The sequence below is a fragment of the Podarcis liolepis genome, assembly GCF_965112155.1.
Source record: "Podarcis liolepis genome assembly, chromosome: 15".
Lineage (NCBI taxonomy): Eukaryota > Metazoa > Chordata > Lepidosauria > Squamata > Lacertidae > Podarcis > Podarcis liolepis.
The window spans coordinates 10,292,205-10,319,008 of NC_139566.1; the positions used below are offsets into that span (position 1 = coordinate 10,292,205).

The following is a 26,804-nucleotide window of genomic DNA, read 5'->3' on the forward strand; positions in this document are numbered from 1 at the left end:
ACTAAGCCGCTTCTGGCGAACCAGAGCAGCACATGGAAACGCCATTTACCTTCCCGCCAGAGCGGTACCTATTTATCTACTTGCACTGGTGTGCTTTCGAACTGCTATGTTGGCAGGAACAGGGACCGAGCAACGGGAGCTCACCCCGTCACGGGGATTCGAACCGCCGACCTTCTGATCGGCAAGTCCTAGGCTCTGTGGTTTAACCCACAGCGCCACCCGTGTCCCATGAAAGCAGATTAACCTTCTACAAATCTAGGCGGGCTTTCCTAACCGCAGGTTTTTAGCAGGCGCCGGAAAGAGTGCAGCAAAGGTGCAATCGGTGTCAATCGGCAGGGAGTTCCAAAGTGCCAGTGAATCCTCACTATAGAAGTTTTGATTTCTTAGCAGTGCAGAACGAGTGTTCTATAGGGACATAGGAAGGTGCCTAATACTGAGCCAAGTCCATCTAGCTCAGTATTGTCAACATAGATGGGCAGAAGCCTCTCCAAGCCCTATCTGGAGATGCCAGGGACCTCTGCCTGCAAGATTCTAGTCCTCATCATTCAAAATGTACAGCTAGTTTAAAGGAGACCATAGGAAGCTGACTTATACCAAGCCCAGACCATAGGGTCCATCTAGCTCCATAGTGTCTACACTGACTGGCAGGGGTTCTCCCAGGCTCCAGGTATGATTTATGGAGATGTTGGGGATCGAACCTGGGACCTTCTGCATGTGAGGCAGAAGCTCTGCCACTGAGCTACAGAGCTTCAACTGGAACCCTGAATGAGAGGGTGCACCTCCACAGGCACATACCTCCACATGTGGTGGGAGTGCCCCAAAATCCAACTATTCTCGACAACAGCCATACGAGAAACATGTAAAATAACTAAGCAAGTATTAGACATCACCCCAGAATTGGCCCTACTAAACATCTTCCAAGACAACGATGCCCATTTACACCACAAAGCACTCATAACCCACCTACTTTCAGCAGCCAGAAACACCATAACCAGACACTGGAGAGACCTGTCAGGAGTAAGTATGGACCAATGGTACTAAATAGTATGGGAAGCAGTCCTACTAGAAAAATTAACCAATAAACTGAAACTGACATGGGGACAAACAGAAGAAGACGCCTTTACCCCGGTATGGCTCCCCTTTATCACATACACAGCCCAACAAGACAACGACAATAATCCACCAACAGCATACAAATCAATATGGCTAATCTGATCCAAAACACCCACCCACACACGAAAACAAAGATCACCACAGCCAATCACAAACAAACCACCACACCCTAAGGCAACCCCAACCTCTCTCACCACCAAAGGAACACAAATGAACAGCACAAGCAACGCTGACACCAAACCCTACATACATTAAGCAAAATAGAAACATGGCCACCCGACCCCCCCATCTACCACCCCAATGTCTCAAAAAAAAAATATGGAACCCTGAATTCGACCAATTGCATCCAGGTGCAGATTAGGAGGTCAGGTGGGCAGACATAAGGTTAAGTGACCCTGAGTACATTCTCTGCCTAGGAGCTCACGGTCATTATTACCAAGTTGACCACACCTTTCTCTCCCAATGACCGTGAGCTCCTAGGCAGAGAATGTACTCAGGGTCACTTAACCTTATGTCTGCCCACCTGACCTCCTAATTTGCACCTGGGTGCAATTGGTCAAATTCAGGGTTCCAATTTTTTTTTGAGACATTGGGGGTCCCTTTGTCAATATATCCCCCCCCAGCTGCTTCCCTCAGCGAAACTGGAAGGCAGGGTATACATTTCCCAGGGAATGGATGCTTGCGACAAGAGTGCTTCTGAGCGCGTGCAGAGCGGCACAAAGGAAGGAAGGAAGAGTGCCGCTTTTGCAGCGGTTGTGGAGAGATGTGCTTGAGAGGGCTTCTCTGAGCATGTGCAAAATGAATTCTCCCCCCGCTGCAATGCCGCAAATGCATTCGGATCCAGCCCCTCTGGAAACGGGAAGGAAGAAAGTCAGCAAGGCTGCGTGCCAAGGGAGAGGGAGGTTTTCTGCTGAGTCCCCCACATCTTCGCAGGGAACCTCTCTCCCATTCTTTGAAATCAGTGTACTCAAAGTGGCGTCTCTGTGACTGCCAGCAGGGGGCAGTGTGTCCCCAGCTGCATCAAACGTTTCCTAAATATTTTTCAGGGCCCATGTACTGTATAGGAACACAGGAAGCTGCCTTATCCAGAGTCTTTGTAGTCATATAGCTCAGTATTGTCTACACAGACTGGCAGCAGCTCTCCAGGGGTTCTACCTACCAGCCCTACCTGGAGGTGCTAGGGATTGAACCTGGGACCTTTCGCACACAGAGCTATAGACCTTCCCCCCAAAAGATGGTTGCCAGTCCCTCTTTCCTGGCCTGGCTCCTATGCCCATACAGTTGCCAGGTAAGTAGGAGCCCAACAGGTTTAGCTTTGACCCAGAGGAGATGCAATGGGCCATCTGCTTGCCAGAGTAAAGGTAAAGGGACCCCTGACCATTAGGTCCAGTCGTGATCGACTCTGGGGTTGCGGCGCTCATCTCGCCTTATTGGCCGAGGGAGCCGGCGTACAGCTTCCGGGTCATGTGGCCAGCATGAATAAGCCGCTTCTGGCGTACCAGAGCAGCGCACGGGAACGCCGTTTACCTTCCCGCCGGAGCGGTACCTATTTATCTACTTGCACTTCATGCTTTCGAACTGCTAGGTTGGCAGGAGCAGGGACCGAGCAACGGGAGCTCACCCCGTCGCGGGGACTCGAACCGCCGACCTTCTGATCGGCAAGCCCTAGGCTCTGTGGTTTAACCCACAGCGCCACCCATAGGTTAGCTTAAAACAGACACCCACACACGGATGGGGAACCCGCACCGGCACCCTCAAGTGTTGTTGGACTCCAAATCCCATCATCCCTGACCACTGACCAATGCTGGCTGGAGCTGATGGGAGTTGTAGTCCGGCACCACCTGGAGGGCCAAAGCTTCCCCACACCTGCTTTTAACAATACAGCTCGGTGCACCCCGTACATTTAAAGCTCACGAAGAATCCTGGGACCCATAGTTTGTTGATGGTGCTGGGAATCTTAGCACTGTGAAGGGTGAACTACAGTTCCCACGACAACTTTATTTTGGGAGGGGAGGGTGGCGCACAGGTTTCCTAAGCCCTGGTTTATCGCTTCGCAATAAAATAGCACTTTTAAAAAAACCAATGCTCAGGCATGAGTGCAAGCGAAGAGTTAAAATCAGAGCAAAATGGAGGTGCCTCCCAAGCAGGGCCAGAAGGCAACAGCCCTCTCCTGTCAATTGTTCCTCAATGTCTGGCATTTGGAGATAGACTGCGCCTGCAGTTGGAAGCTCCACCATGGCTCATGGCTTTATGGAAGTGACCTCCCCGGGGCTCAATCCTGGGCAGTTTGGATGGAGGTGCTGGGCTGCCCAGATGACAAGACCACCAGCCCCTGATCTCAGGGGTCCAAGCAGAGCAAGACGTTTGGCACCAGCTGGGCTGCAGGAGGTGCTGGAAGTTGCTACCCAACTGTCTTAGGGACTCCACTTTTGTAGGGTTTACCCCTTAGCCCTTTAGTCCCCTGAACTGTAGACAAATACTAAGTGCAGCCTTCCTAAGGCAGCTTCCTATTATAGCCAGATCTTTAATATGGGCCCATGAGGACTAGTATCTTACTTCCGCTTTAGGGGAAGGGCCAGAGATCTGCAATGGGAGCAGCTGCGCTTCCTTACAGCTCTCGTGCAAAGCTTAAAGGCCAGATCCCGTAGCCAGGCGGCCCCCAGAAGCTTGCCCAGAGGGGAATGTGGCCCTTGGGGTTGAAACAGATTCCCCTCCCTGATCTGAAGAGCAACCCATTCCCCGCCTGGGAGACCACGAAGCCCGGAATCTAAAATTACCCTGCTGTGCGGCTGTGGCTGTGATATGAGCCATTCTGTGGCCTTTCATGTTCCTAGACGGCTGCGCATGACGGGGGAAGTGACGGCTTCCTCCCTGACGCTTCCCAACCTCCCCCCCACCCACTTTGCCCACCCACAACCCGCAGCGTGATTCTCGAGTCTTCAGAGAAACCGAAAGATTTAAAGGAAAACAGAGGGTGGGGGTGGTGGAGGAGGAAGAGAGCGAGCCAGAATAAACTTCTTTGTGTTGTCATCTGACTGCTGGAGGGGGGCCCGGGGCAGAAGCTGGGATCCCCAGACATCTGGTAGCCGAGGGAAGATGAGAAAGAGCAGGCATGGACAAACTCCGGCCCTCCAGATGTTTTGGACTACAATTCCCATCACCCCTGACCACTGGTCCTGTTAGCTAGGGATGATGGGAGTTGTAGTCCCAAACATCTGGAGGGCTGCAGTTTGCCTACACCTGAGAAAGACTCGAGGAACTGCAGAGGGTCATCTAGCCCAACCCCTTGCAATGGCGGAATCTCGAACCCACAACCCTGAAATTAAAGAGTCTCGTGCTCCACTGACTGAGCTACCCCTTTATGTTTCCTTCCAACGGCAGGAGTCTCCCCGCCACCACCCGCCAGAGGTAGCCGGCTCTACTGTCGGGTAAAGGGAGTGTTGTGGCAGGTTTGGACCCCTGTTAAGTGTGGCCCTGAGAGAATCAAGCCAGTGACCTATCTAGTTAATCCAGCATCTTGTTTTCACAGTAGCCGGCCACATGCAAGCCCACAAGCAGACCCTGAGTGCCACAATATTGTCTACACTGACTGGCAGCATTTCTCCAGCACGTTCAGGCAGCGGTCTCTCCTAGTCTTACCTGTAAAGGTAAAGGTACCCCTGCCCGTACGGGCCAGTCGTGTCCGACTCTAGGGTTGTGCGCCCATCTCACTTAAGAGGCCGGGGGCCAGCGCTGTCCGCAGACACTTCCAGGTCACGTGGCCAGCGTGACGAAGCTGCTCTGGCGAGCCAGCACCAGCGCAGCGCACGGAAACACCGTTTACCTTCCCGCTATAAAACGGTACCTATTTATCTACTTGCACTTAGGGGTGCTTTCGAACTGCTAGGTGTGCAGGAGCTGGGACCGAAAGACGGGAGCTCACCCCGCCGCAGGGATTCAAACTGCCGACCATGCGATCGGCAAGTTTTACCCACAGCGCCACCCGCGTCCCAGTCTTACCCGTACAGGAGAGCAAATCCTGAAGCCATCTTGACTCTAAAACATTTCCTTGATAGAGGGGGAAATATGGGAGATACTTTCCCTAGTAGTTCTTTCACTTACAAGCCCTACAAATCCTGTCTCAAGGGTGTGTTTTGTGTAGGCCTGTGACCCGGATTCATGAACTAAAGTTATTTACCATCTCAAAAGAGCGCCCTAGACTGGCCAGCTAATGCCTTTATCAGGTATCTTGGCAGACAGGAGAGAAGCCACACTCTCAAATTTCTGTTGTAAACCACCTCTTTCTGTGATGTACGGGTGGTCTTCGGCTAAGGGGTTTGGCAATTTCTGAAGTCTTTATAGGTTCTTGTACACCTTTGTTCTGAGCCTCTTGCCTCCTTGCAAGGAGCAGAGGGGGTTCTGTTACAACAAGGAAATAAAGATCTCCCTTGCTTTTGCTGGATCCTGCCTCCATCCATTCTTCTCCGACCGACAACGGACTTAGGGGACCGAAAAGTCCCTTGATGGGGAGTTAAGGCTGTCAAAGCCAACCCCAATTTTTTCTATAACACCACCAAAAATCTGGGCCGGTGGAGGAAGAGGTGAATGTATAAAAAGCGCAGAGGCTCCCACTCTATCTCCCCCTTGCAGGATCTGTTCCTCTTCGACAGGGCCTAAAATTAGAAATCAGGCGGCAGGGTTGGTTTCTGGGGGCGCAGGGTGGTTTGCGTACGCCTCCGAGTGTGGCTTGCTTTTCATGCCTCTCCTGAACCCGCCGTTCTTTCCTCGGCCCCTCTGAAGTGGTTGACACAGGAAAGCTTCCCCTCCACCCGAGGCGGACGCCCCCCTAGAGCGAGAGACGCTAGGTCCCTTCAGCCACAGAGTTTGCCTCCTGCCGTGTGGGGTTTTTCAAATCAGTGCACGCCATAAAGGGGAGTCGGCGGCTTCAAGGCCTCCCTCCGCTGTCGGAGGCAGCGAACTGGGAATCAGAAGGGGGGGAAAGGAAGGCGCTGCTGCAGTTGGGGGCTGCTTGGGGGCTTCCCACCCGGGGCATCTGGCTGGGCACCGCCAATTGAGGGTGCTGGACTAGGCGGACCTTTGGCCATAGCTGTCAACTTACAGATTTGAAAATAAGGGACCAGCAGCCTCGAAAATAAGGGATCAGCAGCCAAAATAAGGGGTTTTGCTATTGTAAAGAGTTACATACATTGGTAGGATTGACAGATGCTGTCAATCTGGCATGAGGCGGTTGCGGTGCCGCGGCACCCGCTGAAGCGCCACCCTTCTGCGTCCCTCCCCATCCCCTCCTCTTCCTCCTCCCTCAGGCCACCTCCTCAGCTGCCACCACCGTTGCCGCCTCCAGGCTCGTGGGCGGCATGGGCGAGAGTCTCTCTCCCTCCCTCCCCCCTCTCTCTCGGGCGGGGAAGGGCCGATGGAACTCCTCGCACCAGGACGATGGCACCAGCGCGCGCTCTCTCTCACGGCAGAGGACCCCGAGCCGCTGCTTCCCTCTCGAGCTGTGCGAGCATGAACCCCGGGAAATTTAAGGGACATCATCAATAAGGGACAGCAGCGGCACACGGCGCTGGGATAAGGGAGTTTCCCGCCAAATAAGGGACGGTTGACAGCTATGCCTTTGGCTGATCCAGCTGGGGTCTCCTTATGAGTCACAGTGTCCTCGAGCCTTGGCTGTGCACCTCCCCGGAGGAATCTGAATGACCACGATCAGAACAAGAGGCTGGACAAGATGGGCCTTTGCTCTCATCCCCCAAGGCTGTTTGAACGATAGGATCATGGAATTGGTCATGGAAGAGTTGGAGGGGACCCTGAGGGTCATCTAGTCCAACTCCCTGCAATGTAGGGATCTCAGCTAAAGCATCCATGACAGGTTGCTATTCAACCTTTGCTCAAAACCTCCAAGGAAGGCGGGTCTACCACTTCTTCCCCTTTCAATTTACGGTGTGCAGGCAGAACATATGTTGTTGTTGTTTAGTCGTTTAGTTGTGTCCGACTCTTCGTGACCCCCTGGACCAGAGTACGCCAGGCACTCCTGTCTTCCACTGCCTCCCACAGTTTGGTCAAACTCATGCTGGTAGCTTCGAGAACACTGTCCAACCATCTCGTCCTTTGTCGTCCCCTTCTCCTTGTGCCCTCCGTCTTTCCCAACATCAGGGTCTTTTCCAGGGAGTCTTCTCTTCTCATGAGGTGGCCAAAGTATTGGATCCTCAGCTTCAGGATCTGTCCTTCTAGTGAGCATAGATCCCTTCATGGATCACTGCCTTGCCGTGGCAAAGGGGCTTGAATAACTCAGAGAAGCTATGAGCTATGCCGAGCAGGGCACCCAAGATGGACAGGTCATAGTGGAGAGTTTTGACCAAACGTGATCCACCTGGAGCAGGAACCGGCAAGCCACTCCAGTATCCCTGCCAAGAAAACTCCATGGACAAAGACAACAGGCAGAACGTATACAGGCAGCAAATTCAAATAACTCAAGATATTCATTCATTCATTCCATTCGTGAATCACTTACCGTAAAACATCTCCAAGTGGTCTCACAATAAAAACAGCCATCAAAACAATTATGCCATTTCATATATTAAAAACAATTATAACAATTTAACAACAACAACCCAACAATTAAAAACACTTTCATATGTAAAATCAGCTTGAAATCTAGTGTGCCTAGGACTCAGTAATTCTCAGAGAGTCGGGGCAGAATACTGTGATCACCTCCACGTAGTATATACTTATAATAATTATTACTATTATAAAATATTTCCTCCAACAAACTCAAGGTGCGGGTAGTTCTTTTCCCTCCACAACAACCCTGTGAGGAAGGTTTGACTGAGAATGAGCAACTGGCTCAAGGTCACACGCAGAGAGCTTCAAGGCTGAGTGGGCATTTGAAACCTGTTCTCTCCCAGGTCAGTGGAAGCATAAATGTGTTGTGAATAAATAAATAAACATGGCTTTGGGCATGTGCAGAGTGCATTCTCTTGAGCTCGGGCTGGGTGGCGTACAATAAATAAGTAAAGAAAAGAAAAAGAAAGCAGAACAAAAAACCTCAAATATTTACCAAATAAAGAGAAAATAAGACATAAAGCCATTGAGTCAAAAGTTCTAGAGACACAAAACAAACTTAGAGATGGCTCACGATGGATAGCTCTGTCAGTAAACTCTTGATCTCAGAGTTCAAGCCCCACGTTCGGCAAAAGATTCCTGCGTGCAGGCAGACTCCAAAGTTAAAGTGCAGGGATAGACCCTGATGACATCATTTATGGAAAGGGCTGGGTAAACAGAGAAATCTGAAAGTATCACAAAGATGGTTCTGGAGAAAAGCCCCTGGGAAGAAAAAACCCCTCCCCTGCACCAGGGAGCCACTCCTGAAAAGGCCCCCTTCTCTGGTTCTCACCAGCCTCACTTCATCCAGCTGGGGGCACTCAGATCGGAGCCTCCCAGGAGGATCTTAAGGTTCAGGGTGGTATATGGTCGTGACTTGCACCCACCGAAACACACTGTACATGCTCAGGAGAACTTGCACCTCTCCTTACCCGAACAACACTCTGCATGTGCTCAGGGGACACCTTAACCTGTCCGTACTGAAATGCACTCTGTACATGCTCAGAAGCATGCCCAGTGCTCCTTACTGCTATGTAAGTACTTTAATCTGTCCCTTTTGAAACGCACCCTCTGCATGTGTCCATTTCTACACTGAAATTTACTCTGCCCCTGCCAAATTTCAGGAAGGGAATTGTATGCAGGGAAAGGCACGCATCCGTTCTTCCTACTCTGATGATTCTATGAAGGCAGAGTGCACAGCCATCGCAAGCTCCTCTCCCTTTCTCTCCGTTCGCAACACAGATTGTAAGCTCCTCGGGGCAGAGAGCTGCTTTGGTTACACCATGCCGGGGCAACAGAACAAAACGGCCTGGGCTGCAATCCTGAAAGGTGTGTGTGCTTGGGGGGGGGGGAAGCAACCACCGGGGCTGGGCTTTGGCGATCCTTCGGCACGCACCCGAGCCTCGCTGGGCCCCAGTGGCGTAGCGTGGGTTGTCAGCACCCGGGGCAAGGCAAGTAATTTGCGCCCCCTAACCCGTGGATTTGCGCCCAACCCGTGGATTTGCGCCCAACCCTAACCCCCAGGTGTTGCGCCCGGTGCGGCCGGCCCCCCCTGCACCCCCCACGCTACACCACTGCTGGGCCCAGATCCCTCTTGGAACGGGCTCTCCCCCACTGCTATGGGCCTTCGGCTCAGCCGCTTCAGTGAGATAATGTCTGTGCAAAGGGACCTGTTTGCCTTGGCAAGGGGTCTGTGAGCTTCCTCCAAGCTTTCCGCCCAGCTCAGCTCAAAAAGCTCTCCTGCGTGCGGCTGTTTCTGACTCAGGCTGAGAAGGAAGGGAACAGGATTGGGAAGCCAGGAATTTTTCCATGGGGGGAGGACAAAGCTCCTGGCTGCGCACTGGGTGGGGCGGGAGGGTCTGTTCAGGTGAGGCCAGGTGAGTGTGAAGCGAGGAGGAACACGGTGAGCTCTTCTCCCGCCCGTCAGGCAGCAGCCAAACAGGTTGGGCCTGTGTGTGTGACCCCACCCAGTTACCTGCAAGTTGGGGGGGGGGCGTTGAGCAGGGATAAGGGAGTCTACACCACCCTGCCCAGAATGGCTGGAGAGTTTCCTTTGCGTGGGTCTGAGACTGGGCACTTTGCTGGATCAAACCCCCCTCCCCATCTGCACCCCACAAGCAACTGTGGGGCAGGGTCTCTGGTTCACTCAAAGTACGCCTTGCACTCTGGAGCCTGGGCTTATTTGATATTGCATAATCTAAACGGCTGCTGACACACATTTAATGCACATGGCTTCCCCTGAAAGGATCTGGGAACTCTAGTTCACCCCTCACAGAACAGGTCCCAGCACCCTTTAATAAACTACAGTTCCCAGGATCCCATAGCCCTGCACTCTAGAATCATATACAGTGCTATCTCGGGTTAGGAACTTTATTTGTTCTGGAGGTCCATTCTTAACCGGAAACTGTTCTTAACCTGAGGTACCACTTAGGCTAATGGGGACTCCCACTGCCGCCACACGATTTCTGTTCCCATCCTGAAGCAAACTTCTTAACCTGAGGTACTATTTCTGGGTTAGCGGAGTCTGCAACCTGAAGCGTCTGTAACCCGAGGTACCACTGCAGCAGGCAAATCTTGAAAATGGTTTGTGGATATAACCACCTTTCCATGTGCCTCTCTCTCTGACCCCCCACCCCAGTTCTGCAATTTCTTGAAAATCATTCTGGATCCGTTAATACAAAACACACTTGCGGGGTGTTCAGAGTCCACAGAGAGGAAAGAATCCAGAGATCCTCTTCTCAACTATTTGCTGCCAATCTTCCAGGCTTTGGTGTCCCTGGAGTCTTGTCTCTGCTGGCCCCTCGACCCCAAAACACAAGGAAGCCAATCTCATTTTGCTTCTGGGGGGGGGGGGTCCACCAGATACAGTGGTACCTCTGGTTACATACTTAATTCATTCTGGAGGTCCGTTCTTAACCTGAAACACCACTTTAGCTAATGGGGCCTCCTGTTGCTGCTGTGCGATTTCTGTTCTCATCCTGAAGCAAAGTTCTTAACCCGAGGTACTATTTCTGGGTTAGCGGAGTCTGCATCTTGAAGTGTATGTAACCTGAAGCGTATGTAACCCGAGGTACCACTGTATCCTCCCCTTGCCCCACTCCCTCCATTGTCTTTTTTTTTTTTTAATGATATTTATTAAAATTTCAGAAACAAAAAATTACATAGTTAAAAATAAAAGAGATAAGGGGAAATATAGAAAAGAAAAAAAAACATACAAAATATAGGAAAAAAAGTTAGAAAAAACACTTAAAAACAGATTAATCCTTCCGTATCTTACATTTCATTTCCTTGCTTCCCTGACCTCCTCTCACCTCCCTTTTTTGTATTCCAGTTCAATTGGTTAATTCAGCAATTCCTTTCCCTCTTTGTTTTTGTCTTAGTCCTTTAACTTAATATTTTATAGCTTTAGATTCTCACCTATTAACCGGCCATTTTTTCATACACCTTTATGACATTGCTGCTAGAACCACTTAATTTCATTCTAACATCATTCTAACATTCATTAATTTTACAATATTTCTGTAAATAGTCTTTAAATTTCTTCCAATCTTCTTCCACCAACTCTTCTCCCTGGTCTCGGATTCTGCCAGTCATTTCCGCCAGTTCCATATAGTCCATCACCTTCATCTGCCAGCCCCACTCTCTCCATTGTCAACCACCTTGTGGGATATCTTTGGGAGAAGGTTGAAGAGTAAACATTACACAAATCCAGAGTGGAGCCCCTAAGACGGTTGGGTGGCGCCTGGTACGTCTCCTTTTGGCAATTCCGGCAGCCAAGCTGGAGCCAAACGTCTTGCTCTGCTTTCCTCTGGGCCACATCAGAGATGCTAAGAAGGGGGTCTTGTCATCGGGGCAGCCCAGGACCCCCATACACCCTGCCCACTCCTGGGAGGTCACTTTGGTGCTTACAAGTTCCCACTCCCTTCTCAAACTCCTGTGTCGCATGCAGGACTCCAGATTCCAATTGGATGATCCTGACCAGCTTCCCCTGACCCTTCTTTAACCCTTCACAGGCCCAATGGCAGGAGTTCTGCTGCCCAGTTGTTAACCATGTAATTATAGCCTTTCTCAACCTGTGAGTCCCCAGATGTTGTCGAACTACAACTCCCATCACCCCTAGCTAGCAAGGCCAGAGCTCAGGGATGATGGGAGTTGTAGTCCAACAACATCTGGGGGACCCACAGGTTGAGAACAGGTACCCAGAGAATGCAGATCAGACTCTGAGCAAAATAGCATTTTCAAAATATCTCAACAGAGTCCCTATCTGCATGATAATTCATTTGACGCAGTTAAAGATAAAGGGACCCCTGACCATTAGGTCCAGTCGTCACCGACTCTGGGGTTGCGGCGCTCATCTCGCTTTATTAGCCGAGGGAGCCGGCGTACAGCTTCCGGGTCATGTGGCCAGCATGACTAAGCCGCTTCTGGCGAACCAGAGCAGCACACAGAAACGCTGTTTACCTTCCCGCCAGAGCAGTACCTATTTATCTACTTGCACTTTGATGCGCTTTCGAACTGCTAGGTTGGCAGGAGCAGGGACCGAGCAACGGGAGCTCACCCCATCACGGGGATTCGAACCGCTGACCTTCTGATCGGCAAGTTCTAGGCTCTGTGGTTTAACCCACAGCGCCACTGTAAACCGTCACGGCTTCCCCCAAAGAACCCAGAGAGTTGTAGTTAGTTAGGGGTGCTGAGAGTTGTTAGGAGACCCCCTCTTTCCTTCTCCCCAGGATCTCCAGGAATTGCAGCCCTGCGAGGAGAACAGAAGTCTCCACAAAATTCCCAGCAACCTTTACAGTTCCCAGGATCCTTTGGGGGGGAAGCCACACTTTCAAAAGCAGCACCAGAGTGCTTTGTAGTGCAGACGGGGCCTAAGTCCCTTGAAGCAGAAATGTAGCCTTTTGGACTTTCAAAGCAAAACCATCCCCTCCAGTTCCAACGGTCCGGCTACGCATGCCAATGCTGGCACCGCCTAATCTCACCAGGTTGAGTGGGCTCCGTAGAGGCCGCTTATTCACTTTCTCGCAGGAGGAATCCAGGGCCTGCGAGCTCGCTTGTTCACCTCTGCCCTTCCCCTCCCTTTTTCCTTTCCTGCCATGCCTTTCTAAAAAGCAGCAAGCTGCGCACAGGGTTATTTCATTATTATTGATTTGCAAGCAGCAGCTCTGGAGAGCCTTTCCGAAGGCCAGGCTAGGTTCTTGCTCCAAAGGAACGGCTGCATAAATACAACAGGAGGAGGGAGCGGTGGGCCTCCACGTGGCCTGTAGATGGTGCTTAGGGCGTGTGCGCGTTTGGGGCTGATCCAGAGCCAGATGGCTTCGCTGCGGGCTGCATCATCCAGGCCAAGCGCTGCGGCGCAGGGGGGGGGGGCGAGGAGGAGAAGGGGGTGACCAATCCTCCCCCCTCCCCAAGTGGGAAGTCGTGTGTCCCCCGCCACTTTCCCCTGCCCCACCGCCTGAGGATTAAATCATCCTTTCCGCTTGCAAACTTCTCTTCCGCAGCCTCGGATGATTCAGCTGTTCCTAGGACTCTCCTCAAGTGACCGAAATGACGGCCCCCCCCCAAAAAAAAACCCTACCCAGGCCGGATCTCCAGTCCCCCCTCACCCCAAGTTTGCAAGAAGCCCGTTAACCCTTGCAAAAATTCCCAGCAAAGGGGAGGAGGAGGAGGGGGTGGAAAGCCTTTGCAAAGAACCCAGGCGTCCGGCGGATAAAGTGGGGGGGAGGAGAGAAAGGGATCTGATGGCCGCCAGCTTTTACGACCTGAAATAACCCTCTCCCCTCACCCAACCCACCCAGGCGCTTAGGAGGCGGGTGCGGAGGGATGAAGGGCGGCGTGTCCCGCCAGTGGGAGGCGAGGGATCGCCCGCTCCGTCCAATGGCGAGGCTGCGCAGGCGGGATCGTCCCCGCTGCCTTGGGAAGAGGAGGGAAAAAAATAGGACGCGAGAGGATGAGATGGCGAGTGGAACTGCGCGAGCCAGGTGCGGAGAAGGCGGGGCGCCGGGAGGCTCGGGGGCGGGGCTTGGCGCAGGTGGGGGCGGGGCTTGGCGCAGGTGGGGTGTGGGGGGGCGCGCAATGTCGGGGGTGGGGGTTGGAGAGAGAGAGAGCCGGGGAGGGCTGGCCTCCTTTTCCGGGTTGCGGGAGGCTAAGGTCGCCTGGCGCAGCTGGGTTGCTAAGCTGGAGGGGGGGCGGGGGAGGAAGGACAGGTGAGCCGGGGGCGTGGCCAGGACAGGTGAGCCGGGAGGGGGCGCAGAGAGGCGGAGGGGATCGTGCGCGACACTCCGCCGCCGACACCGGCCAGCGCAGGCACGCGCGCAAGAGAGATCTCGGTATCTATTGAAAAGTGTCCGCGGAGCGTCCCGAGAAACCCGGCCGGGAAGGGGAAATATTGGGGTGAGTCCGATCCTCCGCGGCGGGGCGCCGATCCTCTGTAGATGGGGGTTCTGGGTCCCAAAACTGACCCTCACCAGGAATTTGGAAATTCACCCCCCCCCCAATTTCTCCTTCGAAACTTCCCCTCTGCTTCCCGGAGATTTAAACCCACACGCGGGGACCCCGAGAGCAGAAATCGAGCCCCACATAGCAAGCTGCGTGGGGTGGCTGGGTGGGGATTTCCTTATGGCTCTTTTTCCTCTCCCCCTCCTCAAATCCTCCCCACTACCCCCCCCATCACCTGCTTTCCCCAGTTCCCTTCTCTCCCCCCTCCCCCCTTCCCAATAAGAGGTGATGTTAGGACGCAAAAAGGCACGTTGGGGATAAGATCTGGGCAGGCGTGAGCCGTTTCCCTATCCCAGTTTTTTAAAACCTGATTTTGTCCGGGGGGGGGGAGGGCAATCTTTTGGAAGTCACGCCCGTTTATTCTCTCCCTGGCTCCATACCAATGATTGGAGCCAAATGTTTGTATGGGTATTTGTTTCTGTGGATCGAGAGTTATGTTTCTGGGGAGGGGGGTGTTCCCCTCTTTTTAGGGGGGGATTACTCCACCATTCCAGGGTTTTTTGAGAGTGGATGAACTCTGTCCCTCCTTTGACAGGTTCCCCCCTTCCTTCTTGAGTTTGAAGATTCCCAGCTTGGGGGGGGGGGGCTATTTTTACCAAATGCTAAGCTTGTAGACGTTCAGCGCATTGAAGGATGGACTTAGGGGGTGCTTGGTTCGCAAAGGTTTCCTGGCAACGTGGCTGGTGCCAGGTCCGGGCCTTGGCGACATCGGAGAGGTAGGGATCCTCTCCACTGTTTGTCCTTTGCCCTCTCTGCGCCGTGGGTTGGCACTGCCCTGGCATAAACGGTGGGCATGTTTGTGTGTGTAATTTTCCCCCATCATATGCCACCCGCACCCCCTGTCACAAAATCTTCTTGTCCAGGCAGGCAGGTATTGACTCCTTGCCAGGGGTGGGCAGCGTGTGCCCGCCAAAAAGGCGTCATTCAAATAATGGTGGAGCCGGTTTTAATTGCTGGAGCTGTTAGGTTTGAATAGGGGTGAGACATGACCGTGGCTTGCCGTCGTCCTCGTATGAGCTGGGGGTGGTGCTAAGGGCAGGTGGGCATGGTTGGAGGAGAGCGGGCAGTGCCCCACTCGTGCCCAGTTGCTGGACTGTAACCTGGGGAGGGACTTTATTAGGACGAGAGCTTCCTTGTTAGCTAGAGTTGCTGTCAGGCTTGTGTCTTACCTTGCGGTTGCTGCAGGATTCCTTGCTTCTGTAGGGCAGACCCCAAATACCTTACCCACTGAAGCGAAGACCCTGCCATTCTTTTGTGCAAGAAGGAGCAGGGGTGGCATCTGTGGCTTCGGCGCTGCCAGGGAGGGAGGGGCCCAACTGGGATCTCATCCCATGTGCATCCCCGCTTCCCACTCTCGTACCACCCGCAAGCAGGGAATGGATGGCAAGTCAACAGAAAGCTGTTTTACCCGCTTGGCACACGGGCATTGAAAGTGGGCCTTGTCTCAAATGCAAAAGTGCCCTTTGGAATCCAAAGGGTATGATTCTTAAGGTGCCCGTTTTGCTTGGGTGCTGTGTTAGTAAGAATTGAGTGGGTGATTTCTTTTTCTTCCCTTTTCCCTTTGGGCCAACTTTACTAGTTGGACTCTGCCCTCCAAGTTACACCCAGCCCCACTGATTACCCTTCCCTCCCTTACAGGGCTGTGCCTATAGGTGTGCTCACCTTGGCAAGCCTGGCAGTAGCCTGCGAGTTTCCTACAGGCAACTGTTTGGCCGCTGTGAGAACAGAATCATGGACTTGATAGGCCATTATGTCTGATCCGGCAGCCGGCTTCCTCTTCTGTTCTTACTGGGAGCCTTGATTCTTGGGGTGGGACTTTTGCTTGGGATTTCTCCTGACCTTTCGGCTCTCCCCACCCTCCGCCGTGTCCCGAAACAAGTTTGTAAAGTTAGGACAAAGGGGGAGCTTCCTTCCCTCCCTCCTCCACTTTCAGTGGAATGAAATGCAGCTTATGGTCCAGACGGTAAAAAAAGCAATATTATTGGTAGCACTACAAAGAAAGTGCTTCACACATGTTAAATACTTCTTACTTTTAGGAAGTCTGCTTAACATCAAAGTGGATGTGTGAGAGTTACAAGGACTGGGAGAAAAAGGAAGGCAAGCATGATAATTTGAATCAAATAAATATTTTATTTTCAAGTACATATATATTTTTAATGGCTCACCCAGTAAAACTTTCAAATCGATCGTGATATGACAATGGAAGATTCCTTAGTTACGTATTTTAAACTAAGGAATCTCCCGTCATAGCTGTGGTGGTTTCTGAGTCTGGCAGAGTCGCTCCTAGAAAACAGCCCTTTCCCACTTTTGTTTCTTGCAAATACAGCCCACAAGAAAGAGACACCATCCTCTGCCCCTTGACAATAAAACTATTCCATCCGTCTTATTTCAGCGTACAGAATAATATAGACGGTCCAGATGGCCAAACGGGTCTGATTGATATGACTGATGAATATAAGCTTTTATGTTCCAGTGTAGAAATGTCCTTTTTGTTGACTGGCAATCTCTCCTAGGCTGGTGAGTCAGGTTAATGACCCAGATTAGCAACTGGGAATCCAGAAATTGGAAGTGGTGGTTATTCCTGGAGACTTAACGCAGGTTGTGATCTTGCCTGTGTGGCATCAGAATTTTGTGGGGTCTTTGACAGTTGTGTGTGTGGATCCGACATTCTCTTCTCCCTTATCACAACATCTTAATACTTTTTAAAACATCATTGAAATATGGATAGCTCAGTGGTAGTGTGTCTACTTTGCACAGAGAAGGTATTGGGTTCAGTTCTTTGGCGTCTCCACTGCTACCAGTGTTTTCCAAACTTGGGTCCCCAGCTGTTTTTGGACTACAACTCCCATCACCCCCAGCTAGCAGGACCAGTGGTCAGGGGTGATGGGAATTGTAGTCTAAAAAAAATAGCAGGATACCCAAGTTTGGGAAACCCTGGTGTACAGAACTGGATGTACCAAAGGCCGTTTGCTATGTTCCTATAAGTCTCTGCTTCTTATGCCGGCTGGGAGGTCCCTCCCCAAGCTAGATTATTTTATCACTCTGATTTTGACTTCTATGTTTATATTATCTTGTCTAAGTATATATATTGTGATTTCTGTTTCACAAATAGGATGCTCTTAATTGTTCTCAATGCTTCAGTTGGACACTGCCCAGAAAACCAGAGAACAAGTGGTGAGCTGTATCCAACTAAGTTATACTCAAAGTAGACCCACTTGCCCAGTGTTAATCATATCCATTCGTTTCGTTGTGTCTACTCTGGATATGATTAAGCTTGGATGTGACCCATAACCAGCCGTTCCGTCTCTGCGTTCTGTCCTCCGCACCCACACAACACTCACTGCCCCAGTCGGGATGTGGGTCACGTCCATACCATACATTTAAAGCACTCTTATGCCCCTCTTCCCCCCTGCCCCAAAGGATCCTGGGAACCGTCAAGGGAATTGTAGCTTTGTGAAGGTGAGAACCACAGTTTCTAGGATTGACAGCCAATCCCGCTTCCCCGGGAGCTCTGAGAATTGTAGATCTGTGAGGGCAAAGAGGAGGTGTCGCCGAACAACTCTCTGCCCCCTGAGCAAACTACAGTTCCCAGGATTAACAAGCAATCTCCCTTCCCAGGGAACTCTGGGAACTGTAGCTCAGTGACCGAATGACTTCCAGCCCCCTTAGCAAGCTACGGTTCCCCAGGATTCGTTGGGGGAGGCAGCCATGGCTGCTGAAGTAATAATAATAATAATTTATTATTTGTACCCCGCCCATCTGGCACGGGAGAATGGACCGTAAGCTCTTCTCGTGTGTAAAGGTGGACGCCCAGTTCTTTGCCCACCTGCGTGCCAGAGGAGGAAAGCTGACGGTTCCCGGAGGCAGCCTGCAAGGCGAGCCAGCCTCACCCGCCTGTTTGCGCCGACCCACCTCCCTGAGGGCTCTGAACCGGCAGCGCAAGGGTGAGCAAGGTGGGGAGGCAGCTAAGAATACACCTGCGCCATGTCCCCAGGTGTCCTCCTCATGTGCTGGAGGTGGGGGAAGGGGGGGGGCTTGTGAGGCAACAAAGTGGATTGTCGGTTGGTGTGTGTGTGTGTATGGGGAAGAGCAATAAATAGCAGGCAAGGACGTGAGGGCGACTGAGAAGGTAAATGCTCGGATTAAGGTATCCCAAAATTAAACTGGCCCCCCCCCCCGGCACCTCTTTGGTTTTAACTCTCCCTTCTCAGTTTTGTTTTGTTTGTTTGTTTGGTAAGATCTGTGCACCGCTCGATGGTTTTTTTAAAAAGAAAAAGCCTCAAGACGGTTTACAAAAGCAGTTAAATGATTGAGAAGACCGATTAACGACAATGGTTTAAAACATTACAAAAATTAAATTAGAATGACGGAACGCTGGGTGGTATTCAGCTATGCTTTGTCCGTTAAAAGTGATATGCGTGATTAAGGCTCATTAATTTCAGTGGGTGCTTGTGAGAAAAACGTAACTGAATGTCACTAGCTTTTTCGTGATGATGGTGTTTTGTGCTGGCTGGTTAGCCTTTCCTCTGAGCATGTGCGGAGTATCAGATACTTATTTGCCTCAGCCACCAGCCTGTTCGTGTGTGAAGATGTGCACCTATAAACACAACTAAGCAGATGAAATTGCCACCAATATATAAGAATATTCTATTGCCACCAGCTCACTTGCAGGGTATTTTGCTGTAAAGTCCTCAGTTCATTTGCATGCATTAAGTCGTTGATGGAAATGCAGATTTTAAAATGAACCTCGGAGCATGCGCCGAGTTCCCTTCCTTTATTCTCTGATAAAGAGTGGGTGTCAACTAAGCATGGTTTTGAAACAGCTGTGTTGAAACCGAGTTTTGCAGCTGCATCACTGCTTAAGACTCACTTAATATTTTTTTTCTAATAAGAAGAAAAAGCTCTGGGTTGTGGGAGGTGGGGGGTTACACTTTGGCCTATTTCTGGCCCTGCTTTTCGCTTGGCTGGGTGGTCTCGTGGGTTGAGTCTTTGGGGACTCCTTTCCTGCTTCTCGCTCCTGCAGCCTGGGCAGAAATTCAACAGGTGCAGCCTCCCTCTCCCCACCAACCCATGTCCTTCCTGAAAGTTTTGCTTTTTCTCGAAAAAGGTGACGTATCTGGGTGTAAATATGACTGCAAAAAACCTGAAATTGTAGAAAGACAATTATGAAAAGTTATGGAAGGATATCAAAAGAGATTTGGATAAGGTTGGAATTATCTTTGTTGGGCCGGATTTCATCGGTAGAGATGAATGTATTGCCTGTTATTTTTGAAAGTTTTGCTTTTTCTATCTGTTAAAAGTGTTGGGGGGGGTGTTGCTGGTGACCCCAAATGCCAGGCAAGGAGGTCGGGGTTTCGGAGGCCCGAGGGACAGTCAGCAGTGCAACAGGGTCAGCCACAACGGCCGCCCGCTCTCCGGCCTGGCTCATGTTCTGCTTTCTGCTCCTGGTTTCGGAGCCGTGGCCTAGTTGGGCCGGCTGCGCCAAACGTGGCCTGGTTGCCGTGGGAGCCTGGGCTGCCGCAGCAGCCAGCCTCCTCAGGGGGCGGCTGATGAAACCACGGAGAAATCTCCCTGCGTGTGCCGCGCCCTGTTCTCTGCTGGAGGTGCCCCCCTCCCTCGCCGCCCCAGGGTGGGGGACGACGCTGCCCCTGAGCTCCGCCGCGCTCCATGGCAACCCTGCGTGGCACACATCCCCGGCCTGGCTGCCATACCCCAGGCGAGGCCTGTAACAGGAGCCTGGCTTGGCAGGGGGAAACCTGCGACGAGCCGGGCGCGGTGCCAACCGGTTGGCACAGCCGAGCCGAGGGAGGGCCAGGAGGGTTCGCCCACCAACCTTTCCTTTTATTTTTCCGGCGGCTTCCTTGGGAGCACCAAACAGTTTGCATGCTGCTGGTGCTACCCCCCTGCCCCCGCCCCTGCCACCAGTGCCAAGACGACTTGGCAAAGAAAAAAGTACCGGTTGCCAGCTTGTGCCACTGCGCTGGTGCCCGGTGCCCGGCTGAAGGAGGCGATGGAAAGGCAAGGGGGAGAATCCCGTTTGCTAGCTGATATTTGAGGGGGCGCTTGCCTCTGTGCGCAAAGAAAGTGGGTATCCTCCCCGGCAACTGTTGGTATGACTTGGCGAAGTTCCCCTCCCCGGGGTGGCGGGTGGGGTGGGGTGGGGGGAGAGAGCAGGTGACAAGTCGGAAGCAGAAGTGGGTCAGGCCTTGCCGCTGTGCCGGGCAGGGCTCGGCGGGCACTCTTGCCACAACCCTCCTGACTCTTCAGCTGCTCTTCCACCAGCCACATGGGCACCGTGATGGGGTAAGAACTGGAGAGCCCAGGGGGGTTTTTTTGGGGGGGAGGAGGACTTTCTGCCTTTGGACTGCCCCCCAGGGGCTCCCACGATCACTCTGTCTTAATTTTTAGCCTTTACACTTTCTAGACGAACCTCTAGTTGCCATCTCCCCCGGGTTGTTTTTTCTCGTTCCACCTCTGACACACCAAGTGGGAGGATTCGAACTCCGATCCGGGTTGCTGTTCCTTATCATTAGCGTGCAGAGTCATCCGTGGCATGAGAGGTGTTAATGGCTGGGCGGTGGAGTGCCAGGGCGGGGGAACTAAAGGGCTTGCAGATGCTTCTGGACTCCATCTCCCATGTTCCCCCACCATTGGCCGTGCTGGCAGGGGCTGATGGGAGTTGGAGTCCAACATTGCTTGTTCCTCATCCCTGCTTCCTCGTCCTCTGTAAATGTATGGGTTCCCTGATTGGCTGGGATATATAAGATGGAGTCAGGAATCTGTGGCCCTCCAAATGTCGGGTGCCACAGGTCCACACCCCCCACCCCGCTGCTACAGATTATTGCACCCCATAGCCTTGTTCTTGAGGTCACGGCTGTGGGCACGGGTGGGGCAGAGAGGGTGTGTATGTGAAAGGAGAGAGCTTGCATGGTTCCCTCTCCTTCCCAGGAAACTCGCTGTTCCTTTCGGCTTAGCCTAAATTGCCAAATTAATATTCATACATATACACATATCAGTTCACAGCGATTGCGTGCGAGGCAGATGGGAGCGGGCGCTATAATTCCCTGGTATTCGAGGACGTGTGCAAAGGCAGTGTAGCATGGGTGTGTGGCTTTTGGGGGTGGGGAGATTGCCTCCCCACACACCAATATTTTGGCATTCACCTGTGGTGCCCCGCTGTGCCCTGGTTCTAGGCTGTGGGCACCCTTAGGACCGCACTGCAAGGGTGTATAAAACAAAGGAGACATGTGACCCTCCATTTTGTGGCGTTTGGGTGGCAAAGAAGCAGTCATGGCTTCCTCCCCTCAAGATTCTTGGGATCTTGGGAAGGGTGCCAAGAGTTGTTAGGAAACCCATATTTCCCCTCTCAGAGCCTCAGTTCCCCGAATGGTTTAGCAATCGGAGTTCTGAGAACTGTAGTGCTGTGAGGGGAATAGAGGGCTTCTAAGAATTCCCTTAAAAAACTACAGTTCCCAGGCTGTGTTAGCAACCAACCAGGCCCCAGGCGCATGTCCAGTTGCGACCACATGGAGATCTCTGGTTGCCGGGTTGGCGACCGGAGAAAGCAAAACGCCCCTTTTCTGAAATACTTTCCTTGAAGCTTGCATTTGTTTTATTCTGGATTGTTTTATTTGACGCATTGTGATCCGCTTTGAGATTTCTTCCCGAAATCTCAAATGAAATGAACGACAACAGTAATAATAAACCCTGTTGTAAAAGAAAATGGCGCCGAGGTCTTCCGCTGTGGCGACCGCAACCCAGGTTGATGGTCTGTTTGGCTATTAGATTGTACATGACATTGTTCCCAGGATTCTTTTAAGGGAAGCTACAGCGGTTAAAGCGATGTAATTGTGGTTTAAACTGGACAAAGTGAGAGCGTGGCCTTTGTTGTGGGGTCAGGACTGGGACTCCCTTGCTGGGAAAAGGAGTCTTTGCTCGGGGCCTGGCTGAGCGTGCGCACTGCGCAATTGTGGGTGGCCATAAGCTGTGGCCGTGGGTGGGACTCAGGGTTGGTGTAGGCTGTGGGATTAGCATTGCAATTTTCCCTCTGGCTGGCTCATCCATTTGGGATTGGAGAGAGGGGTGGTGGCGAGGTCAGGTCAGATTTTAACTCTTGTGTGTGAGAGAGTGCCAGGGGGGCAGAATCCTGGCCGTTTGGGGGGTGACTTTGTGAGGTGCTGGGGCGACACTGTAGGTTGGGACGAGGGCTCTGTCTACTTCCCGCTCCACACCAGAAGTTGAGAAAAACATGGGTGCCAAGTGGTCAAGGTGTTTTGGGTGCTGGTTTGGGGAAAGCCTTAAAAAACAAACCCCTGTTTGTTTTGGGTGCTGGATTTCAAAAAATGTGGGGCTCTGGGGTGGGGTTTGTTTTGAAAGCACAGCTTGGTTAACTGAGAGCTCTGTCTCCTATTCCCAGGCTGTGGTTACTCCTCAGTGTAGAAGGAACTCTTTACATGCTCAGATGCACTCTTGGTTGTTATTATTTTTTGTGTCAGAGAGAAGTGCAAACCTAGCATAGAAAAGGGTTCCTTCCCGGCCTAGATTAAGTCCTATATATAGTTGCCCCACCTGGAAGAAACCGCTCAAGACTTTGGAGGAACTTATATGGGGAGAATCTTATAGGGAGGCACTTTTGACATTATTCCTGTGTCCTGGGTGGGAGTCAGTCTCACCTTTTTTCCTGGCACGAGGTGAATTGCTTTCTAACAGCAGGGTAACGGGCAGAAATCCAACAGGTGAACTTTCCCCATCCCAGGCAAGGACGTGTGGTGATAAGGATAGCTTCGCCTGTGGAATGTCTGCCTGAGATGCCACCGTCAGAGCCCCAAAGAGCTCAGCCCTAAAAGGGTTGGCAGTCTTGCAGTGCCTTGGCACTGCCCACTAGCGATGCCCAAGGGTATGAGTCTAACCTTGAAGAATTGGGGGCACTACCATTCTCCCCCCCCACACCACAGTAGGTAAATATATATTATTTTTAAGTAGGTTTCCACTATTCCCCCCCAAAAAGAAATGCAAAACAGGGGTGCCAGTTTCTCAAACTGTGATCTGTGGACCATTCTTGGCTCAGTAGCTTCATCCAGATGTTTGCATTAACAATTCTTGCTGTTTTTTTAATTGATTTTGATTCCTTTTTTTATTATTTCTTATATCGTGTTTTCTCGTTTCCCAATGTGGATCTCATGGATTAAAAAAATACAATGGAAAACAGCGCATGACAATTGCTACACCAGGTGGGGGAAATCATGGAGTGGCCGGCCAAAACCCTCAGCAATTTTTTCCAGGGGTCTGTTTGGGTGGATGAGGTTAGAGAGGAATGTATTTATATATTTATCTATTTATTTAGCCCATCCTTGGGTGTAGCCAAGGGGGTGCAGGGGTGGCAGCTGCCCCCGTCTAAACCAAGTAAATAAATAGAAACACTTAACTAACTGACCAATTGCATCATAGGTATCTCGGTTCTGTCCCCCCCCCCCCCAAATAAAGCCTGCTCGGCCCACTAAAATAAAGCCAGGCTACGCCTATGTTGCTATCCCAGATTCTTCTCCAAGGAGCTCAAAGTGGTCCCCGCCTCCTCATTTAATCCCCACAACAACCTTGCGAGGCAGATTAGGCTGAGAAGTTCCAGCGTCACACCCAGGGAGCTTCAGGGTCACGTGCGAATTTGAACCTTGGTCCGACACACAAATGTCTGTGAGGAATGTGTGTATGTGTGAAACATCAATCTATTTTTCAGAAACGAATGAATGAGTCACCTTTGAAATCTCCATATCAAACATGTAAACATTTGCTTGCGAAGAAGTGAGAATCCTTTTCCTTTATAGCAGCAAACATTCTGACACCCCCCCCCCCGATATTTATTTGTTTATTCAAATTGATATACATAGTTATGGCTATCCAATTCCAGTTCTTCATTGCCTCCCTTGTCTTTTTATAGGAGCCTGTCATCCCAGCTGACTTTTTTATATTGCAGTTTTATGTCGCAAACAGCTCTGAAATCTACGGGTACAGAGGTGGCGTGCAAATTTTCATTGCAACTGCAATTTTTGTAGTTTCCAGCTGCTCTGTGGAGATGGGGGATTTGGGGGAGCTGCTGAACCTAAGGATATCTCCCCCTCCACCCCCTGCAACTGCTTCTAAGTCCTTATACGCTTGTCTTTACTATTCCAGATGTCGATGGACTCCAGCTCCCATAATTCCCTGGGGCTGCTTGGAGTTGGAGTCCAGCAGGGCCGGCTACCTTTGTCCTGCAGAGATGCGCACGACAACAGAGGCACAGGGTGTTGTTCCGGGCTGCCCCTTTCTGCACCCGGCCCAACGCCCACTCGGCAGCAGACCCCACCCAGCCGCCTCTCCCGAGTCCCTCGGGGCCAAGTCCCACCCTGTAATGTTCCCTGAATGACTCCACCTTCTTCCTGCTCCCCTCCTTCTCTCTGCAGTCTCCTGGCTCCTGAAACACTTTGCAATCTCTCCCTCCAGCTGTGCCCTGATCCTGCGGATCGGGGTGGGGGAACCTTTGCGGCGAACCAGTCAACCTGCTGAAGGGGTTGCATCAAGCGTGCTTCCTACTCGGAGTAGACCCCACTGAAACGAATAGCTAGATTTCTTTTTCTTAATAAATTTTTATTGATACAGCAAGAAAAAATAGAGGAAAAACACAAATACCAAATTACACACAAGAATAATCTTAGACACATAATTTTCTTAGCAAACGATAAAACATATATTGGCCTTAACACTAAAGACCTAACCTCCTGTCCATTCCATATTTCAATTTCATATTACTTATTGTTAATAAACATTTTTATCATAATTAAACTTATTCTTAATATATCTAATTTCTTATATCTACCTTGCAACTATTACTGAAGTTTCTCAAATGCTGCAACAGAATTTAAACTACTATACCGTATTTTGCGCCCCATAAGACGCTCCGGCCCATAAGACGCACCTAGTTTTTTGGGGGGGAAATAAAGAAAAAAAAATTATTTCCCCCCCAGGTGCGGGGCTGGAAGAACCAGGTCGGGGAACAGTGGGAAGGCCCGCTCTGCCTCCCCGCTGTCCCCCGAGCTTGTGGGGCTGGCGATGCACCAGTCCCGGGAGGGCAGGCAGCTCTGTGCCGCCATCCTGAGCGGGGCGGGTCTTAGCGCCCCGCTCGGGATGGCGGCTGAGACCTGCCTGCGGTCCCGCGACGGCAGGCAGCTCTCTGCCGCCATCCCGAGTGGGGCGGGACTTAGCGCCCCGCTCCTGATGGCGGCAGAGACCTGCCTGCGGTCCCGCGACGGCAGGCAGCTCTCTGCCGCCATCCCGAGTGGGGCGGGACTTAGCGCCCCGCTCGGGATGGCGGCAGAGACCTGCCTGCGGTCCCGCGACGGCAGGCAGCTCTCTGCCGCCATCCCGAGTGGGGCGGGACTTAGCGCCCCGCTCGGGATGGCGGCAGAGACCTGCCTGCGGTCCCGCGACGCAGGCAGCTCTCTGCCGCCATCCCGAGTGGGGCGGGACTTAGCGCCCCGCTCGGGATGGCGGCAGAGACCTGCCTGCGGTCCCGCGACGGCAGGCAGCTCTCTGCCGCCATCCCGAGTGGGGCGGGACTTAGCGCCCCGCTCGGGATGGCGGCAGAGACCTGCCTGCGGTCCCGCGACGCAGGCAGCTCTCTGCCGCCATCCCGAGTGGGGCGGGACTTAGCGCCCCGCTCGGGATGGCGGCAGAGACCTGCCTGCGGTCCCGCGACGCAGGCAGCTCTCTGCCGCCATCCCGAGTGGGGCGGGACTTAGCGCCCCGCTCGGGATGGCGGCAGAGACCTGCCTGCGGTCCCGCGACGCAGGCAGCTCTCTGCCGCCATCCCGAGCGGGGCGGGACTTAGCGCCCCGCTCGGGATGGGGGCGCAGAGCTGCGCTGGTCCCAGGACCGCAGGCAGCTCTGCACGGCCACCGGGAGCGGGGCGGAGCTTCTCCCCGGCTCCCGGTGGCCGGGCAGAGCTGTGCTGGTCCCGGGATTGCAGGCAGCTCTGCGCAACCCTCGGAGCCGGTCTTCCGAGGGTTGCGCAGAGCTTCCTGAAGCCTGGAGAGCGAGAGGGGTCGGTACGCACCGACCCCCCTCGCTCTCCAGGCTTCAGCGAAAGCCTGCATTCGCCCCATAAGACGCAGGCACATTTCCCCTTCATTTTTGGAGGGGGAAAAGTGCGTCTTATGGGGCGAAAAATACGGTATTTATTTTTCAGATATTCTTTGAAAACCTCCCATTTTGAAACAAATTCCTGTTTTGATTTATTCTTTATTTTTTCTGATAAAACAATTAAATTCGGCGTATTCTGTCTAGATTTCAGCGGCTAGATTTCAGCGGGGTCTGCTTCAAGCGGGACTTAGCCAGGTACGACCTCAAGGTGCTAGCTGGTCCCTCAGCCAGAAACCAGGGAAGTGGAGTGTTCCTCTGAGCATGTGCAGAGAGTCTTCTGCTCATTCTAACTGCCTGCCATAGCAGGACAGCTATAATTTTTCTGGCCTCCTCCGGAATGCAACACTGAAGGTCTTTGTGCACAAGAGGAAGAAAGGGGAAAATACAATTTATTCTCTTTCTCTCTCCACCCCCCGGGGGGGGGG

The 26,804-nt window shown here is 52.2% G+C and overlaps 1 protein-coding gene and 1 long non-coding RNA gene across 4 annotated transcripts in view; one reads left to right on the forward strand and one right to left on the reverse strand.

Annotated features, from left to right (window-relative positions):
- Positions 1-13,291: 13,291 nt before the first annotated feature.
- ZBTB7B (zinc finger and BTB domain containing 7B) overlaps positions 13,292-26,804 on the forward strand; it is a 57,499-nt gene continuing 43,986 nt past the window's right edge. Inside the window, exon 1 of one of the 2 annotated variants that reach the window (XM_083477194.1) lies at positions 13,292-13,691. In XM_083477194.1, the coding sequence (XP_083333320.1) occupies positions 13,661-13,691 (31 nt within the window). In that variant the 5' untranslated portion in view covers positions 13,292-13,660. Of the gene's footprint in view, positions 13,692-13,950; positions 14,104-26,804 lie in introns of those variants that run through there. The other variant, XM_083477196.1, reaches the window with a different exon arrangement.
- Positions 16,318-21,574, reverse strand: LOC310694419. 2 transcript variants are annotated; one of them, XR_014519682.1, is made up of 2 exons: positions 20,639-21,574; positions 16,318-18,805 (listed from the first exon to the last, which is right to left on the reverse strand). It is a non-coding gene; the product is annotated as an uncharacterized lncRNA (long non-coding RNA). The 2 variants fall into 2 exon arrangements; XR_014519683.1 differs by having other exon boundaries at positions 16,318-19,340.